This window comes from Hyla sarda, chromosome 4 (genome assembly GCF_029499605.1).
Source record: "Hyla sarda isolate aHylSar1 chromosome 4, aHylSar1.hap1, whole genome shotgun sequence".
Taxonomy (NCBI): domain Eukaryota; kingdom Metazoa; phylum Chordata; class Amphibia; order Anura; family Hylidae; genus Hyla; species Hyla sarda.
Genome location: NC_079192.1, coordinates 164,731,611 through 164,751,931, shown reverse-complemented (window position 1 = coordinate 164,751,931; position 20,321 = coordinate 164,731,611). Strand labels below are relative to the sequence as shown.

General features: G+C 40.5%; 1 protein-coding gene across 2 annotated transcripts; it reads right to left on the bottom strand.

The window, feature by feature from the left end:
* Positions 1-262: 262 nt before the first annotated feature.
* Positions 263-20,103, bottom strand: LOC130366936 (uncharacterized). Of its 2 annotated transcripts, XM_056569291.1 has the most exons (9): positions 20,032-20,103; positions 15,754-15,912; positions 12,538-12,638; positions 11,145-11,287; positions 10,376-10,564; positions 4,378-4,566; positions 4,017-4,176; positions 782-899; positions 263-551 (listed from the first exon to the last, which is right to left on the bottom strand). In XM_056569291.1, exons 3-9 carry the CDS (start codon positions 12,635-12,637, stop codon positions 449-451), a joined length of 1,002 nt encoding a protein of 333 aa, XP_056425266.1. In that variant the 5' UTR covers position 12,638; positions 15,754-15,912; positions 20,032-20,103; the 3' UTR covers positions 263-448. The 2 variants fall into 2 exon arrangements, with proteins under 2 accessions (XP_056425266.1, XP_056425267.1); XM_056569292.1 differs by lacking the exons at positions 15,754-15,912; positions 20,032-20,103 and adding an exon at positions 18,965-19,006.
* Positions 20,104-20,321: the final 218 nt, after the last annotated feature.

Here is a 20,321-nt window from a genome sequence, read left to right as displayed (position 1 = left end):
AGGACTGTCCAGCATTTGTATCTATCTTTACACTTCTCAACTTAGGCCGGAGCAAAGTAGTGCCGATCACTATTTCTACATACTTTCCATTGGTATATTATTATCAATTCATCAGGTCACATATCTGGACTTTTGATGACCAAAAGCCATATTGGCGTGATGACCTACCGCATTAGCGCCATAATAATTTCAACACAAATAATATTTATTTTACCTTATTGATGAACAGCTTAGGCAGATGCAATAGTAATATGCAGTTAAATATTAGGTTTGCTTTATTTATTTTGTTTATTTATTACAACCAACACATATACAAAACACACTTCATTAAATGTAGCTATATATTGCTAAACGCTGATGGACATTCACTGACAGGCACTGTGGCTGTGAATACAAGGATTAGAATTACGCAGTGTCACTTAGATCGGATTGATTAGACGCTAAAGAACTACCCTGATAAGTCCACAGAGGATGCATCAATTGCTATACCACACTGGTTTTCATTACGCCTCATCTTCACGTAGCCATTTGTTCCCCAGTCTTCTCCCCAGCTGTAGGAAGAACAAGGAGAGAGAAAAAAATCAAAATAAAAAAATAGAAAGAGGATTAAAACACTGTTTTCAGTACAAGAAAAAATGTAGGCCTTTTACCCTGAACAGCCTTCTACTGGCCTCTGAGTGAATTTACTTGCGTAAATGTCAATCTACATACTTCTTATCATAATCTGTACAACATAATAAAGATACAGCTTGATTCTATATGGCACCATGAAACAGCTCACCTGTTCCTTACTATCCAGTAATCTATTTCTTCATTGGATGCTTCGTCATGTTCTGTACCATATCCCACAATAACGACAGCATGGGATAACTCTGTCCCACATTCTCCATCAAAAATACCTAAAATAATAATATACACTATATTGTTATTCAGACTAAACACATTTCTATGCGGCTGGTTTGTTGCTTGAGGTTGCTGTTTGTTTAAAGGAGTACTCCGGCAAAAAGTGTTTTTTTGTGTGTGTGAACCAGGCTGCCTGTACTTACCTTCCTTGCTTCGTTATGGCACCTGGTGTCTGCTGCTCTGCACCTCCTGGTGCAGGGAGTCAAGATGTCACTTTGCCAATAACTAGCTGAGATGGTACTCTGCTGTGGACAGTGATTGGCTGAGCAGCAATGTCTTGTGCTGACCCCAGCTCCAGGAAGTTATGTTCACTGGAGACCGGGTGCTGGGATCAGTGCAAGACATTGTAGCTCAACCAATCACTGCAGTGGTGTCCCACTGTACATGCATATATGGTTAGTATACTGTACATGCATATATGATTAGTATACTGTACATGCATATATGATTAGTATACTGTACATGCATATATGATTAGTATACTGTACATGCATATATGATTAGTATACTGTACATGCATATATGATTAGTATGCTGTACATGCATATATGGTTAGTATACTGTACATGCATATATGATTAGTATACTGTACATGCATATATGATTAGTATACTGTACATGCATATATGATTAGTATGCTGTACATGCATATATGATTAGTATACTGTACATGCATATATGATTAGTATACTGTACATGCGTATATGATTAGTATACTGTACATGCATATATGATTAGTATACTGTACATGCATATATGATTAGTATACTGTACATGCATATATGATTAGTATACTGTACATGCGTATATGATTAGTATACTGTACATGCATATATGATTAGTATGCTGTACATGCATATATGGTTAGTATACTGTACATGCATATATGATTAGTATACTGTACATGCATATATGGTTAGTATACTGTACATGCATATATGATTAGTATACTGTACATGCATATATGATTAGTATACTGTACATGCATATATGATTAGTATACTGTACATGCATATATGATTAGTATACTGTACATGCATATATGATTAGTATACTGTACATGCATATATGATTTGTATACTGTACATGCATATATGATTGGTATACTGTACATGTGAATATGATTGGTATACTGTACATGTGTATATGATTTGTATACTGTACATGTGTATATGATTTGTATACTGTACATGCGTGTATGATTTGTATACTGTACATGCATATATGATTGGTATACTGTACATGTGGATATGATTGGTATACTGTACATGTGGATATGATTGGTATACTGTACATGTGCATATGATTGGTATACTGTACATGTGCATACGATTGGTATACTGTACATGTGTATATGATTGGTATACTGTACATGTGTATATGATTGGTATACTGTACATGTGGATATGATTGTTATACTGTACATGTGGATATGATTTGTATACTGTACATGTGGATATGATTTGTATGCTGTACATGTGGATATGATTTGAATACTGTACATGTGGATATGATTGGTATACTGCACATGTGGATATGATTGTTATACTGTATATGTGGATATGATTTGTATACTGTACATGTGGATATGATTTGAATACTGTACATGTGGATATGATTGGTATACTGTACATGTTGGTATGATTGGTATACTGTACATCTGTATATAATTGTTATACTGTACATGTGGATATGATTTGTATACTGTACATGTGGATATGATTTGTATACTGTATATGTGCATATTATTGTTATACTGTACCTGTGGGTATGATTCTTATACTGTACATGTGTATATAATTGTTATACTGTACATGTGGATATGATTTGTATACTGTACATGTGGATATGATTTGTATACTGTATATGTGCATATTATTGGTATACTGTACATGTTGGTATGATTGGTATACTGTACATGTGTATATAATTGTTATACTGTACATGTGGATATGATTTGTATACTGTACATGTGGATATGATTTGTATACTGTATATGTGCATATTATTGGTATACTGTACCTGTGGGTATGATTCTTATACTGTACATGTGGATATGATTTGAATACTGTACATGTGGATATGATTGGTATACTGTACATGTGGATATGATTGTTATACTGCACATGTGGATATGATTGTTATACTGTACATTTGGATATAATTTGTATACTGTACATGTGGATATGATTTGAATACTGTACATGTGGATATGATTGGTATACTGTACATGTGGATATGATTTGTATACTGTATATGTGCATATTATTGGTATACTGTATCTGTGGGTATGATTCTTATACTGTACTTGTGGATATGATTTGTATACTGTACATATGGATACGATTGGTATACTGTACATGTGGATATTATTCATATACTGTACATATGGATACGATTGGTATACTGTACATGTGGATATTATTCATATACTGTACTTGATAAAATAAGACTGGGGTAACATATCTTGACCTTCATGGTTATCATAATAGATTCTTAAAATTATGTCTGTTTCAAATATGGATTAAAGATAGTAAAAAAAAATGCAAAACATGGAAATAATCCCAGCACCCCTAATAAACAGTTGTGGTTTTCCCTTTGATTTGCAGCACAATTGTTAATCTTTTCCAAGCTTCTCATATTTATGCAAATTAAAAAGAAGCCTTTAAAACAAAGCATGGCAGTGCTGCAACCCCTTTTTCATTTGGAATTCACATCCTTTGAACCAGAAAGTCTTTTCACATGGAAATGTCTTGTGAGCCACTCCAAGGTAAATGTGTTGCTGATTTGGGGTTATTCCAAAATGAAAACATCTTCTATACACAGGTTAGGAGATAAGTATTTCATCAGTGGGAGTTTAATCACAGGGACCCAAACAATCAGCAGAATGGGGGTCCCATCCGTCTGGTGAATTGAGCAGCTGCTGCTCCATTCACTGTCTGTGGGACTGAATGGCTGGATTATTACTCCATTTTCTCCAATGGTCCCCTGTTTTTGTGATAGTGGGAATCCCAGCTATCAGACCCCCATGATCAGCTAGCTGTCACCTATCCACAAGATGATCCCTTTTAAGGCAGCACATTTGCATTTACGTTTTATTAGCTGTAACTTACCATTACTGTACAAGCTGAAGTCATCACTTGCATCAATTCCAACTGTTAATGGTCCATTCATTGCCAGGGACACGGCCATATTTTCCTCTTCAGGCAGAACATAATATTTGGTCACATTGAAAGTTATCGCCTTTTTAGGATTGTATGAACAGTCATGTTGCTGGATGATTTAGGAACAGAATTATTTAAACAGTTATTAGCTTTAATAGGTTTCACTCCCTGGATTAGATACAATGTATCCTGTTCAAGTCTAGATCCTCTGTACAAGCAAAAAGCGTATTTTCTTATTTTTTTTTTTTTTTTTTTTTATGTGACATATTGCTTTCTGGCCAAAGGTGTGAAAAGTACAGAAAAAGCTTACCGTGGCCTTATATTTATAATCTTTGGCTTTCATGAAGCCGCGACTTGTAACGTATGCCATTGCTTTCTCCGGAAATCCTCCACAGCAGCCGTCATTTTGATCTTCATTGTCACAGTCTACAAGCTGCTGCTCACTGAATTTAACCAGCTTTTTGTTCTTGATACAATGAAGCGACTCAAATACACTCACCTTAATCATATAGGGAGACATGAAACAAGAAGTGTAAGGCTTTTTATGCTCTATAAATGTTGCTCAAAAAGTGTGTGACTTTTGATGTCTAAATGCAAAGCATTTTTTCAGAAATGACCTTATGTATAACTTTTTTTTAAAACTTTGTAGTGGTTACTAATTCACAACATGCGACACGTCTATATTTGTTTCCTAAAAAGTTGCATATTTCTATAAGAGTCACATGACTACACTAAGTCAACCATGGCTTACCAAAAGGAATACAAAAGCATTTCCTACTCCTGTGAACCAAAAAACCCCAAATAATCCTGGTTTTGATAACGTCTGCTAATGTATTTCTGTTTTGTAATCTTTGTCATCAGGACTTATATATGTGTCCAATATTTGTAATTTTGTTGCCTAATAACTAATGTTCTTATTAAATGAGAAACCTATCTATATTGTCTTTTTATTGTCTAAGATTACGGGTAACTTGATGTAACACACACTTTTCCCAAATATACATTTACACATCATTTTGTTAATGCAGCTGGTGTAGTTTAATGTAGTTAAAGTGAGGAACGCCAGTGTGGTGTCATAGTAATCTGCTAGTCTGCACTGGTGGAATGTCACTGAGAGGTGGCTGATGGCTTTTATGATGAATGACACCCCTCGGGTTGCATCAGATGTTGCCGCCAGCTTAAAATCATTATCTTAACCAGTGCTTTCCAAACTGGGTGCCCCAACAAGATAGTGTTTCAGCGGCAGTCGCCAGGTGTGTCATGGGACCTTCCTGCAGCATCAGCTGCCGCACTATTCTTAAAGGAGAAGTCTCATAGATAAAAACGTATCCCCTATCCGCCAAAGATAGCTGAACGGCTCTCCCATAGAGACATATTAGGGGGGATGGGGGGGTCATGACCCTGGGTCGGGGCTCCATGCAGATCGTGGGGGCCCCAGGGGGATCAAGGCACAGGGGAATCAAGGGGGAGAATTAAGTGGCACAGTGGGTGATGAGTGGCGGAATGAAGAGGCACAGGGGGTGATAAGGGGGAATGAAGTGGCATGGGGTAATCAAGAGGGAGGAATGAAGTGGCACAGGGGTAATCAAGAGGGAGGAATGAAGTGGCACAGGGGATAATCAAGAGGGAGGAATGAAGTGGCACAGGGGATAATCAAGAGGGAGGAATGAAGTGGCACAGGGGATAATCAAGAGGGAGAAATGAAGTGGCACAGGGGTAATCAAGAGGGAGGAATGAAGTGGCACAGGGGATAATCAAGAGGGAGGAATGAAGTGGCACAGGGGATAATCAAGAGGGAGGAATGAAGTGGCACAGGGGATAATCAAGAGGGAGGAATGAAGTGGCACAGGGGATAATCAAGAGGGAGGAATGAAGTGGCACGGGGTAATCAAGAGGGAGGAATGAAGTGGCACGGGGTAATCAAGAGGGAGGAATGAAGTGGCACGGGGTAATCAAGAGGGAGGAATGAAGTGGCACGGGGTAATCAAGAGGGAGGAATGAAGTGGCACAGGGGATAATCAAGAGGGAGGAATGAAGTGGCACGGGGTAATCAAGAGGGAGGAATGAAGTGGCACAGGGGTCTATAAGGGTGAGAATGAAGTGGTACAGAGAGTTATAAGGGGGGAATGAAGTGGCAAAGAGGTAAATCAAGGAGAAGGGGGACTGAAGTGGTACAGGGGTTAATAAGGGGGAATGAAATGGCACAAGGGAGTGATAAAGTGGCCGCGGGGGGGGGGGGGGGGGAATAAAATAGCGAAAGGGGGTAGCAGCCACATTTCTAATGATGATACTGGATACTGATATCACGTTGTGCATTGTAGGATGCATGACGTGATATGTTTGATTGCCAGTATGGCGAGGAATGTGTCACAAAATGATGCATGTCTAAAGAGGGTGTCACCAACATGATAAGTTTGAAAGCTCTGACCTAAACCCACCATGCTGCCCTGCTCACACATTTCAGAATGTAACAAAGCCTCACCAGCACTTGAGGTAGAATAATATCCTGAGCTATCACTTTGAGGAAACGCTTTGCCATTATAGTTTGTAGTATAATATGATGGACCTACTGAGTAGTAGCATGAACGCCTCTAGACAGCTCCATTGGAAGGCTCAGCAGACTCTTCTCACTCCAGTTTAGCTAAAGTGGTGATCTGAAGAGATTTTTCTCCTGTAGTAAATGTGTGCCAAATGCCCATGCGACTGGTGGATACACACACTGCGGACCTCCAGCTGTTGCAAAACTTCAACTCCCAGCATGCCCGGACAGCCATTGGCTGCCCGGGCATGCTGGGGGGTGCAGTTTTGCAACATCACAGTTTGGAGACCACTGCTTTAGCTAAACTTGTATGAAGGATTCTTTCATGTCATGGACACATATACAATAAAAAAAAATGTATATGAAGTGTAAAAATAATGTAAGTATAGAGTGTGTGTGATCAGATAATTCTGCCATAATGTGCACCTAGCTAAAATCACCATACATTAGACATAACAATACTGCCATACTGTGCAAGTAAATAATGGTGCTATAAACCACACACATGTAATGAAAGCCAGAGTGCCTCAATGACAGCTGAAACACAACACTCCCTTTATATACAATGAATTGCAATAAAAGTCACTGAAATACGATATGAACTTTCTTTCATTAAATGTCATTCTATAACAGTCACATGACTACACTAAGTCAAACATGGCTTACCAAAAGGAATACAAAAGCATTTCCTACTCCTGTGAACCAAAAAACCCCAAATAATCCTGGTTTTGATAACGTCTGCTAATGTATTTCTGTTTTGTAATCTTTGTCATCAGGACTTATATATGTGTCCAATATTTGTAATTTTGTTGCCTAATAACTAATGTTCTTATTAAATGAGAAACCTATCTATATTGTCTTTTTATTGTCTAAGATTACGGGTAACTTGATGTAACACACACTTTTCCCAAATATACATTTACACATCATTTTGTTAATGCAGCTGGTGTAGTTTAATGTAGTTAAAGTGAAGAATGCCAGTGTGGTGTCATAGTAATCTGCTAGTCTGCACTGGTGGAATGTCACTGAGAGGTGGCTGGTGGCTTTTGTGATGAATGACACCCCTCGGGTTGCATCAGATGTTGCCGCCAGCTTAAAATCATTATCTAAACCAGTGCTTTCCAAACTGGGTGCCCCAACAAGATAGTGTTTCAGCGGCAGTCGCCAGGTGTGTCATGGGACCTTCCTGCAGCATCAGCTGCCGCACTATTCTTAAAGGAGAAGTCTCATAGATAAAAACGTATCCCCTATCCGCCAAAGATAGCTGAACGGCTCTCCCATAGAGACATATTAGGGGGGATGGGGGGTCATGACCCTGGGTCGGGGCTCCATGCAGATCGTGGGGGCCCCAGGGGGATCAAGGCACAGAGGAATCAAGGGGGAGAATTAAGTGGCACAGTGGGTGATGAGTGGCGGAATGAAGAGGCACAGGGGGTGATAAGGGGGAATGAAGTGGCATGGGGTAATCAAGAGGGAGGAATGAAGTGGCACAGGGGATAATCAAGAGGGAGGAATGAAGTGGCACAGGGGTAATCAAGAGGGAGGAATGAAGTGGCACAGGGGTAATCAAGAGGGAGGAATGAAGTGGCACAGGGGATAATCAAGAGGGAGGAATGAAGTGGCACAGGGGATAATCAAGAGGGAGGAATGAAGTGGCACAGGGGATAATCAAGAGGGAGGAATGAAGTGGCAAAGGGGTAATCAAGAGGGAGGAATGAAGTGGCACAGGGGATAATCAAGAGGGAGGAATGAAGTGGCACAGGGGATAATCAAGAGGGAGGAATGAAGTGGCACGGGGTAATCAAGAGGGAGGAATGAAGTGGCACAGGGGATAATCAAGAGGGAGGAATGAAGTGGCACAGGGGATAATCAAGAGGGAGGAATGAAGTGGCACGGGGTAATCAAGAGGGAGGAATGAAGTGGCACGGGGTAATCAAGAGGGAGGAATGAAGTGGCACAGGGGATAATCAAGAGGGAGGAATGAAGTGGCACAGGGGATAATCAAGAGGGAGGAATGAAGTGGCACGGGGTAATCAAGAGGGAGGAATGAAGTGGCACAGGGGATAATCAAGAGGGAGGAATGAAGTGGCACGGGGTAATCAAGAGGGAGGAATGAAGTGGCACAGGGGATAATCAAGAGGGAGGAATGAAGTGGCACGGGGTAATCAAGAGGGAGGAATGAAGTGGCACAGGGGATAATCAAGAGGGAGGAATGAAGTGGCACAGGGGTCTATAAGGGTGAGAATGAAGTGGTACAGAGAGTTATAAGGGGGGAATGAAGTGGCAAAGAGGTAAATCAAGGAGAAGGGGGACTGAAGTGGTACAGGGGTTAATAAGGGGGAATGAAATGGCACAAGGGAGTGATAAAGTGGCCGCGGGGGGGGGGGGGGGGGGGGAATAAAATAGCGAAAGGGGGTAGCAGCCACATTTCTAATGATGATACTGGATACTGATATCACGTTGTGCATTGTAGGATGCATGACGTGATATGTTTGATTGCCAGTATGGCGAGGAATGTGTCACAAAATGATGCATGTCTAAAGAGGGTGTCACCAACATGATAAGTTTGAAAGCTCTGACCTAAACCCACCATGCTGCCCTGCTCACACATTTCAGAATGTAACAAAGCCTCACCAGCACTTGAGGTAGAATAATATCCTGAGCTATCACTTTGAGGAAACGCTTTGCCATTATAGTTTGTAGTATAATATGATGGACCTACTGAGTAGTAGCATGAACGCCTCTAGACAGCTCCATTGGAAGGCTCAGCAGACTCTTCTCACTCCAGTTTAGCTAAAGTGGTGATCTGAAGAGATTTTTCTCCTGTAGTAAATGTGTGCCAAATGCCCATGCGACTGGTGGATACACACACTGCGGACCTCCAGCTGTTGCAAAACTTCAACTCCCAGCATGCCCGGACAGCCATTGGCTGCCCGGGCATGCTGGGGGGTGCAGTTTTGCAACATCACAGTTTGGAGACCACTGCTTTAGCTAAACCTGTATGAAGGATTCTTTCATGTCATGGACACATATACAATAAAAAAAAATGTATATGAAGTGTAAAAATAATGTAAGTATAGAGTGTGTGTGATCAGATAATTCTGCCATAATGTGCACCTAGCTAAAATCACCATACATTAGACATAACAATACTGCCATACTGTGCAAGTAAATAATGGTGCTATAAACCACACACATGTAATGAAAGCCAGAGTGCCTCAATGACAGCTGAAACACAACACTCCCTTTATATACAATGAATTGCAATAAAAGTCACTGAAATACGATATGAACTTTCTTTCATTAAATGTCATTCATTATAATACTGTAAATGTTATTTGTGACTTAATGGCAATTCCATATAGATTTCCAGTAAAATAGAGACCTATGAATTCAGATTACTCTATCATTTTTCAAAGTAAAATCTTGGTGTCTATAATCGGTTTCATTGTATAATATTTTAGTGCAGGGTTACATGAGGCACATCCGCAGCATATTTCACACTGTGGATGCCCTGACAGTAGTCACAAGAGGCACTGCAGAGCGATCTCCCCGCTGCTGCTCGGTAGCTCTGGGTATCAGTTATAGCGGCAGATTTCCGCTGCTATAAGTGGACACACAGAGCTTCCGAGCCACAGACGGGAGATCGCTCTGCAGTCCCTCTTGTGACTACTGTCAGGGCATCCACAGTGTGAAATATGCTGCGGATGTGACCCTGACCTTATGGGATATCCATATATTTTAATAGTACATTATAAAGTTTTCTTACAGTGGCAAAGGCCCAGCAGGATCCACATAGACCTTGACTTTTTACAGGGCTCACACATCCGGAATCCCTCCAGTCAACTGAATCTGGTATATTGAGAGCCCTGGACTTATGCTGCATAGGAAGATTGTTCAGGGATGTTGACTTTCTATTTGAAAATAAACATTTCCTGGAAGTACGTTCCTTTGGTGTCTAAAATAATAATAATAATAAAAAAAAGTATGATATGGAAAAAAATTTTTATTCAATAACAACAACAGTCATAACAACAAGTAGTTATTATTCTATTCTATTGTCTATTTAAAAGACCTTCTGCAGTATTCCATCTGGAGGTAAAGTACTATGTACAAGTTTATGGCTATAACTCTTAGGCTATGTTCATATGATTCCGCACAGAGATTCTGCAGCAGAAGAGTTTCATTGATATTATTGGGATTCTTTTGCATGGTTCACAAGACAGAATTTCCTCCACCGGTGTTTCTGCCGTGGAAATTCAAATGTCGGTGTCCATAGAAAGAATACACATGTGTCCGCATGGAAATGCATTGCCATCTATGAGACAGTGTATTTCTAAGCGGTCTTAGCACTCTGCTGTCAGGGGAATGTCAGCACAGAGATTTTCCATGTGGACATTCCCTCTTCTGAACATTGCCTTAGGCAAACTATAAGCAATGCAACATGAGCTCCTCCTGGGCTGCGGAGTGGTCTGAATAGTTCTGTAAACCCTGTGCTGCTTTCTATTAACTATTATAAGCCAGTTTTGTAAACTCACCATATCAGCAAACTTATTCATGGCCATTCTGTATTTGGATAGACCCTGGTTGGCCAGTTCGTTGTGTTTCTGCACTTTATGCCAAGTTGCCTCCCAAGCTTTCCTCCGGTGCATCTCCTGGTGAAAATTGCTGTACTCCTTTTCTATATTGAGTTTATAAAATAATATCACTAGTTAGACCATTTATTGTTTCAGTTTATGGATTATTACAAGACACACATGTGACATTTACTAAATAAATTAACAGCAAAATGAATAGTAATAATAACAAACAGTTGTAACTAGACCAGTACCAATTCTATGCTTTCATTGGGCACAACTGACTGCAGGGATTGGCTTACAATCTAATGTGTAGAGACCCCCATAAACCTCAGACATCTATTAGCTGAACCTGGACCAGTCAACCATCTAATGTATATGGGTGCCCCCAACTCTTGCAGATGATGTTGGATCGGGTATGTTTCAAATTTTCAAATTCCAACTGCCTGATCCTTTTGTTCTCAGATCTTTTTTTCTACTCAGAGATAAGGTAGCAGCCAAAGAAGTCTGGCATCAGCTTACTCCCCTATTCTCTCCATTCAGCTTACTCCCCTATTCTCTCCATTAACACTTGTGTGCATAAGGTGCTCAGAAGACATAACAGTTGGACAAATAACCCTTTGGCCTACACCTATCTTATGTATATTGCTACCTTAAATGATCAACCAACAAAGATGACCGGCACTACTTATATAGTCCTCTACACAATTTAAAATCAGCGGGCAGATGCTACACCAAAACCGCACCTCTATTGCCAGTAGCAATGCTCAGTCCAGAAAACACGTAGCAATGGATACTCATATGAAAGAAGAAGACGACACTCACCATACGGCAAATACAGGAGTCTATAATCTTCAATAACGGTGCATGTTACACAGGACAGGGAGTAATACAGACAGCGAGCAATGTACTTTCCACACTGTCTGTATTACTCCCTGTCCTGTGTAACATGCACCGTTATTGAAGATTAAAGACTCCTGTATTTGCTGTATGGTGAGTGCCGTCTTCTTCTTTCTTACGATTACTGTATGCAACATACAATAGTGACTTCCCTATATTATGGGATATAAAGTGAATATCATCTGAATCCAGGCTGTGTTCAAGTGACACTCACACTCAGTATACAGTTCACTATTGTTGAAAGTGATTACAATAAAGATTGATTTCAGGGGGGATTTCTAGTTTAGGGCTAACCCCTTGGGGGTGACCCCTAAAGGTTGTTGCAACTGTATTACAGCCAAAACTCAGGTCTAGAGGCCTGAAGTGAACGGAATCCTCATCTACTGTATGTTGCTGTCAGTTTAGGTCATTATTGACAATATTCGGATCCTATACGGGATTGAAGATATGATACCATGTTTGGCCTTCCATGCTTCCCATTCCTGGTCAAGAAGCTGAGAAGACAGGACGCATGTGATGGCAGACAAAATCAGCACCAGTTTCTCCAGATGCATCCTAGAAAGAAGAGTTTACAGAAAGTTAAACCTCTGAAAGACTTTGGTATAAAATGAAGCAATCTATTTCATAGGAACAGACACTAAATGATCGTAATAAGATGCTTGAGGCACAAAATCAGCTAATTTCATCCACTACTTTAAAAAAGCAATAGTAGGCAATTGTAAGGAGTGAGTTGTTAAGTAGTGGCCATGGGCGGATGTGTTGCAGTCAAAAACTGCTCTAGCAAATGGTTTTTACTTTAACAATGTTTACAGGGTAGTTAAATGTGTGAAATATCTACCCAGAAAACATTGTCCGACATTTAGAAAGTTCGGGTGGGCACTAGGACTGCTTGGAAATGCGTTTCTTTTTGCGTACGCCAGAATCGGGATTTTCACATCAGAAACATCTGCCGCAGAAATTCCACTATGTGCACAGAGCAGCAGAATCCCATGCTGCTGCAGCGGAATATCTGTTAGAATTCCACACGGAAATTCCACCATGTGAACATACCCTAAATCACAGTTTTTTTTTAGTTTGACTGTTTATGGCCACTAGATTTTGCAGGTAAAACTGCTTTTTACCTATGCACCAATTAAATAAATGCTGCAGTTTTTTGTCAGTGTTAGGCTAAGTCTCCACTTGGTTTTTTGCACTGCGTTTATAGGGATTAAAAAAACACCCAAAAAATCGCCAGTGCAAGTGACGTCATCATGCGTTTTTTCTTGCGTTTTTTCCGGCGTTTTTTCTGGCGTTTTTTTCATTTGTGTGGAAATTGCACCTAGGCATTTTTTTTGGAACCCAAAATTTCTTGGGTACCAAAAAAAAAAAGGATGCAGCAGTGATGGAAATTTTTTTATTAAACGCAATGTATATATTTTATAACCCAATTTTTTTTATTTTTTAATAAAGTGTGTTTCACATTTTTTTTTTTGTTGAAATTTTTAACATTTTTAATGTAGTACTACTACTCCCAGCATGGAACAGACTGTTCCATGCTGGGAGTGATAGTACCTGTACTATAGACATATCGCCCCGGGTGTCAGTCCTGACACCCGATGCGATCGTCCATAATACAGCAGAGGAGCGAGCGGGTCTATACATCGCTCGCCTCTCTGCACTATACGCCGGCCACTGATGTCAACAGAAATTCATATTTCCCACCCAGAGCTGTGATTGGCCGGATGGTTTCAGCCAATCACAGCTCTGAGGAAAAGATGAATGAGTGAGTGGCCGGCCCGGAGTATAGTGCAGAGCAGGGATGCCAGCGCTGTATACAGTCGCTCTGCATCTCTGCTATAGACAGGACGGTCACAGCGGGTGTCAGTAGTGACATCCACTGTGATGTGTCCTTAAGCAGGCACTACTACTCCCAACATGGAGCACACTCTGCTCCATGCTGGGAGCTGTAGTACCTGTATTAATAGACAGATTGCAGCAAGTGTAACTTCTGACACCCGCTGCGATCTGTCTATTAATGCAGATACTACAGCTCCCAGCATGAGGCAGAGTGTACTCCATGTTGGGAGTAGTATCACCTGCAGTTATGGAAAGATCACTGCGGGTATCACTCCTGACAGCCGCTGTGATCCTCCTGTATAATGTGCACCTGCACTGCTGTATATATATACACATATTCATATTTCTCACAGAGAGTTGTGATTGGCTGGAACCATCTGGCCAATCACAGCTCTGCGGAAAATATGAATATGTGTAAATATACGTCAGGGCAGGGGACCATAGAAGAGCGGCCGCCGCATCTATACATTATACAGAAAGATCGCAGCGGGCGATCTGTCTATTAGTACAGGTAACTACTACTCCCATTATGGAACAGTGTGTTCCATGCTGGGAGTAGTAGTACTAACTAAAAAAAAATTAAAAAATAAAGCAAAAAAGTGAAAAACACACACACAATACATTTTTATTTCCCCGCACACATAAATTGATCCCTGTTTAAAAAGTAATAGTTTTTTTTTCAATAATATACATTTCGTTAGAATAAATTTTTTCCTTCACTACTGTTTATTTTTTGAAAACATTTTTTTAATGGTACCCTACGAAATTTTATTAAAAACAGCTATCTACATCACTTTTTTGGATCGCTAAAGTCCAAAAAAGATTAAAAACCGCCTGCAAAAACCCCAAAGTTAAAATCCACATAGCGTTTTTCTTGGCGTTTTCTCACTCCCATAGACTTCTATTGGAGCAAAACGCCACAATTATGACAAAAAACGCCGGTTTGAGGGAACTACAGCGTTTTTTTCTTTTTTTTTTTGTTAACAAAAAAGCAAACAAACAAAAAAAAATGCTTTATGTGAAACAAAACTTATTACACCTTTTCAAATAAATGAGTTTCTTTGTATTAGAATACTTGCATATAACCACTAGGTGGTGCTGTCTAGTAAACAATATTTTATTTACTATGAAAATAGTAACATTTATAACCCTAAATCAGTACTTTGGATCCCAGGATTTAGCTTTTTTTTTGTAGTAGTCATATGACTACTGCCACATTTCAATATCACATTCTAGTATTATTAAATTATTATTTAAAAGCTGTGGTTTTACAGCATAACATGTTTTCCAAACAGTGTGTCTCCAGCTGTTGCAAAATTACAACTCCCGACATGTTTTGACACACGACACACTGGCAACAGCTGGAGACACACTGTTTGGAAAACACTGCTATAAAGTATTTAAAATACATACAGAGAAACCTAAAAAAGCTTTAAGAAGTCCACCCGCTTACCCAGACCAGATTTTCTGTGACAGGTTTTTCGTTTCTCATTTCTTATGCAAGACCACTCCCTAGAAGACCACTTTTGTTCAATCTTAGGTGGTCCCCTCAAAGAGTTTTCACTGTATAATATTTTCCATTCAGGCTGTCTCAGTTCTGATAAAGCATATGCAGAGAACCCTCTTTGAGACCTATTTAGTTTTCTAGGGGGTATTTTCAAAGAAAGTAAAAACCTGTCACAGAAAATCAAGTCTGGGCAATGGGTGGTCTTCTCAAAGAGGTGGTCATTTGAAGATGTTTCACAGCATACATGACTGAGAATGATGCATTAGGTTACCCTGCAGTCCTATTTACAACGATATGTTGTGATAAATGACAACTGAGCTCTTCTACCTTTATAAGCTTTGAGGAGATTTATTAAACCTTATTCTGGAAAGAAAACCAATGTCTAGCTCAATTCAGGCTGTGCCACCAGTCAATAGGCAGCAGACAAGTTGGCAGGTCCCTTCGAGTTTTGGGCCTTAGAGACGCTTAATCATGGCATCATGCATCCTAGAAAGAAAGAGTTTACAGAAAGTCAAACCTCCGAAAGACTTTGGTATAAAAATGGATCAATCTATATAATAGGAACAGACACTAAATAATAGTAATAAGATGCTTGAGGCACAAAATCAGCTAGCTTCATGCGCTACTTTTAAATATCTATCGACACCTAAATAACGCATTTAGCTATCAAGTTAATTCTAAGGCCCTGTTCATATGTGTTGGATTTGATACCAAATTTCTGCACAGATTCCATGCCAAAATCCATGTCAAATATTAAGACAAGCCCCCTCCCATACATGTAAATGGGGTTACCCATTTCACACATTGCCATGAATTAGCCTCATTCAATGACAATGGGGTTAAGTTTTGTGCAAATGAGATGTGAACCTGCACCTCATCTTCAACATGAGCATCAGTCTTGAATTTCTATTGCCAAACTATATTTCGGATTTAAATGCTGTAGTGACCTACTTTATACTATTGGCGAGAAGTTGTATTAAACATAGGTTACAAAAGGAATGTTTTTGTGATCTGTGCATTAAAGGGGTACTCTGCCCCTAGACATCTTGTCCCCTATCCAAAGGATAGGGGATAAGATGTCAGATCGCCGGGGTCCCGCTGCTGGGGACCCCGGGATTGCCGCTGCAGCACCCCGCTCTCATTACTGCACAGAACGAGATCGCTCTGCACGTAATGACGGACAATACAGGGGCCGGAGCATCGTTACATCATGGCTCCACCCCTCGTGATGTCACGGGCCGCCCCCGTCAATACAAGTCTATGGGAAGGGGGCGTGGCGGTTGTCACGCCCCCTGCCATAGACTTGCATTAAGGGGACAGGCCGTGATGGCATGAGGGGCGGAGCCATGAAGTCACGCTGCTCCGGCCCCTGCATCGCCCGTCATTACGCACAGAGCGAACTCGCTCTGCGCAGTAATGATGGCGGGGTGCCGCAGCGGCGATCCCCGGGGTCCCCAGCAGCGGGATCGTGGCGATCTAACATCTTATCCCCTATCCTTTGGATAGGGGATAAGATGCCAGGGGCAGAGTACCCCTTTAACCCCTTCCCCCCTAGGACATATGCATACATCCCAGTTGCTAACATGTTAAAGTGTAAAAAAAATTATAAAAAAATACATTTTTCACAATATTTTTGAGTTTTTCACAAAAAATCCTGCATGAATCAACAAAGATTTACCACTAATAAAAAGTACAATATGTCACGAAAGAAAACTATCTCAGAATCACATTGCTAAGTAAAGCATGTCAAAGTTATTAACCCCTTAAAGAGACACATGCCAGATTTTTAAAATTGGGCTTGGTTATTAAGGTAAAAACAGGCGACATCCTTAAGAGGTTAACATTTTATTTGCATTTTTATCCTTTTTCTTTAACTTCTTAATGACTTTGCCCATTTTAGCTTTAAGGACCTAGGAAATTTCCATTTTGCAACTTTTGGGGTTCATTGTTTTTACGCAGTACCCTTTATGGTAAAAATGATACATTTTTGTTATTCTTACACTACAATAAGAAAAGAGCTTGACCATGTACAGTATTGTTTTTTATAGTTCTAAATACTGTACATGGTCAAGCTCTGTTTTTTGTTGTAGTATAAAAGTTGTTATGGAGCTACATGCATATTACAATAGGGAATTCTGGGAGGGACACATTTGATATAATACATAAGTATGGTCATGACAGAAAGAGACCCCCACCCAGTCAGGACTATTGTGTTGATAATTATTGTTATTCTGTAGCTCAATGCGAATAAAACGATACCTAATTTATATAGAATTTTTTTTTATACTTCTTCAATAAGAAGTAAACTTTATTGAACACAATCAGTATATTTTAAACTGTCCTCTTCTGACCTCGATAACTTTATTTATTTATCCACATATGGGGATGTATGAGGGCTTAATGGCAGATATCAGCGTGATCCCTGATGTCCACTATTACCAGAAGATCCCTGGCTGCCCACAGCAGCCGTAAGCCGCGGTCTATGATGTGAGCGCAGCTCCTGCACTCGCTTCATTGCCGTGGCAGGACGTACATGTATGTCCTGGTGTTTTTCCCTCCAATTTTTCGATGGAAATCCTTGAGTTACATTAAGAAAGAATCACATGACTTGACAAGAGAATACCGCAGGGAAAAAATGACAATAAAAAAAGCACCAAAACTTAAACCCACTTCAAAAAAAATAAATAAATAAAATGGCACAAAAACTTGGGAGTGGAATTTTTTGGTGTTTTTTTTTTCAGGTCAATGCAATGGAAATGTAGCCTAAACTCAGATGTATCAATTTGCCTTGATCCAAAACTGTTCAGTTTTGCCCATAACAACCAATCATAGCTCTTCAGAGTCAGATTTCACTTTACCAGATCTTGTTAAGATATGAAAGCTGAGCTGTGATTGGTTGTTATGGGCAACAAAGACAGTTTTGGTTTCAGAGCGAACTTCGGAAGAGATGGGAATACCGGCGCTGACCAAGGAGAAGACAATAGGGCCAGGTGTGTAGCGAACAGATTTAATCCAATGCGACGCGTTTCACCGCGCAAGCGCGGTGAAACGCGTCGCATTGGATTAAATCTGTTCGCTACACACCTGGCTCTATTGTCTTCTCCTTGGTCAGCGCCGGTATTCCCATCTCTTCCGAAGTTCGCTTTACATCTCTCCGCTATTTCTGGGAAGGCTGCAGACCGGGATCATTATATCAAACGCACATCTTGGTTGTGTGGGAGTGCACACAACCTGGCAGGGTGAGCCTTCACTTTTTTCCTCCCCTCCCACACACCTGTGATCCCGTTGGTTCTTCACAAGGGAGCGCCTGTTTTTCTCTTTGTTTTACAGTTTTGGTTTCAGGCAGATTGATAACCCTGTATCTGAATCCCCAGTCTGAGGCAGCCCCAGCATCCGACACACAGGGTACATGCACAGCCATCATTCCCCCAGCCTCACCCCTACATTATGGTATTTTATCATTTCATTCCAGTGTCAGCATGAAATAAAAGAGCATAAAGACCCCAAATATTGCTGGCAATTATATTCTTGTACTTACTTGAATGATGTCTTGAAAATAGCAATGACATATTCAGTAAGTATATATACTATCGGATCCTACTGTTGATAATATTATCTTTGTCACATGACATATATGCAGCTATTTGATCTGCTAATCAGTCAGATATCTAGTAACAGTCAAACATACCGCAGCGATCAGAAGATAACTGTTCTAAATGGTTTATTTTAAGAAGAAAAAAAATGTAATAGGAATATGAATACATCATATAAATATGGGGGAAATGTATCAAAACCTGTCCAATCAGCTTGATTCTTTTATTTTTAAAGAGACCTGTGAAAAATGAAAGAAGCGATCTGAATGTTTGTTATGGGCAACTTTACCTCTGAACAGGTTTTCATAAATCTCCCCCTTGGTCTCCAGACACAGGGTAGTTACACCTGGGCAACATTTCCTGTACAGGCACCCTTAAAGGGGTATTCCGCCTTTATACATCTTATCCCCTGTCCAAAGTATAGGGGATAAGATGTATGATCTCAGGGGTACCGCCACTGGGGACCCCCGCAATCTTGGTGCATTCTGTGTCATGCGCTGCCTCCGAGACGGGGACGTGATGTCACAGCCACACCCCTAGTGATGTCACACTATGCCCCCTCCATTTATGTATACCATAGAAACATCTGACTAAAAGATCTAAAAACACAGAAGTAGCAATCTTTGTGAAAACCCCTCTATACCTAGGCCAGTTGATTATTGTACTGTGCAGGGGCAGAGACTGTTCCCTTTGACAGGTGTCCTTGTGGTGGCCCAGTACAGGATTGTGCCTATGTACCGTTGCTGCCTTGTCAGGCAGCCTCCTTACAGTGTCCCCTGGGCCTCCTTACACCTCTCCCCTTATGTATATATTGTTTCCCATGTGCTATACTGTATAATGCATATAGAAAGTGTTATTACTTTAAGAGAGGTGAACATGTGATCACCAGTTGTTATGTGAGTTGTCATGTGAGTGTAACCCAGGAGGTATCAGTGACCATGTGACCTAAGGCTGACCTATGGGACCTCACCAAAGTCTCCCCTATAAAGCCCTGGGAGGAGTCTCTTCTCACTTTTTCTGTTGAGTTGCAGTGCAGTCAAGTCCTAGTGTGTGTCTGGAGTCCATAGGAGGCCTCAAGTCAGTCCAGCAGCCACAATTCTACAGGTAAGCTACAACCACAGCATTGTCAGTCTCAAGTCAAGTCAGTCACAGTCATCTATTGTGAAGTCTGAGTAGCCTGCACTAAAATTGTCCAAATCTACTGCAAGTCCCAGCAAGCTCTTAAGGTCTCTGAAGTCACTGGTCACCACCGTGGGCCCTGGCTGAACTGTATAGATTTTACCATCTGTTGCTCAGAAAAAG

Excerpts from the sequence above, each read along its gene's own strand:
- LOC130366936 (XM_056569291.1), bottom strand. The coding sequence starts at position 12,637 with ATGCATCTGGAGAAACTGGTGCTGATTTTGTCTGCCATCACATGCGTC. Across the intron at positions 11,288-12,537 it reads AGCATGGAAGGCCAAACATG|AAAAGGAGTACAGCAATTTT; the intron begins GTATCATATCTT and ends AACTCAATATAG. Across the intron at positions 4,177-4,377 it reads ATTATAAATATAAGGCCACG|CAACATGACTGTTCATACAA; the intron begins GTAAGCTTTTTC and ends TAAATCATCCAG.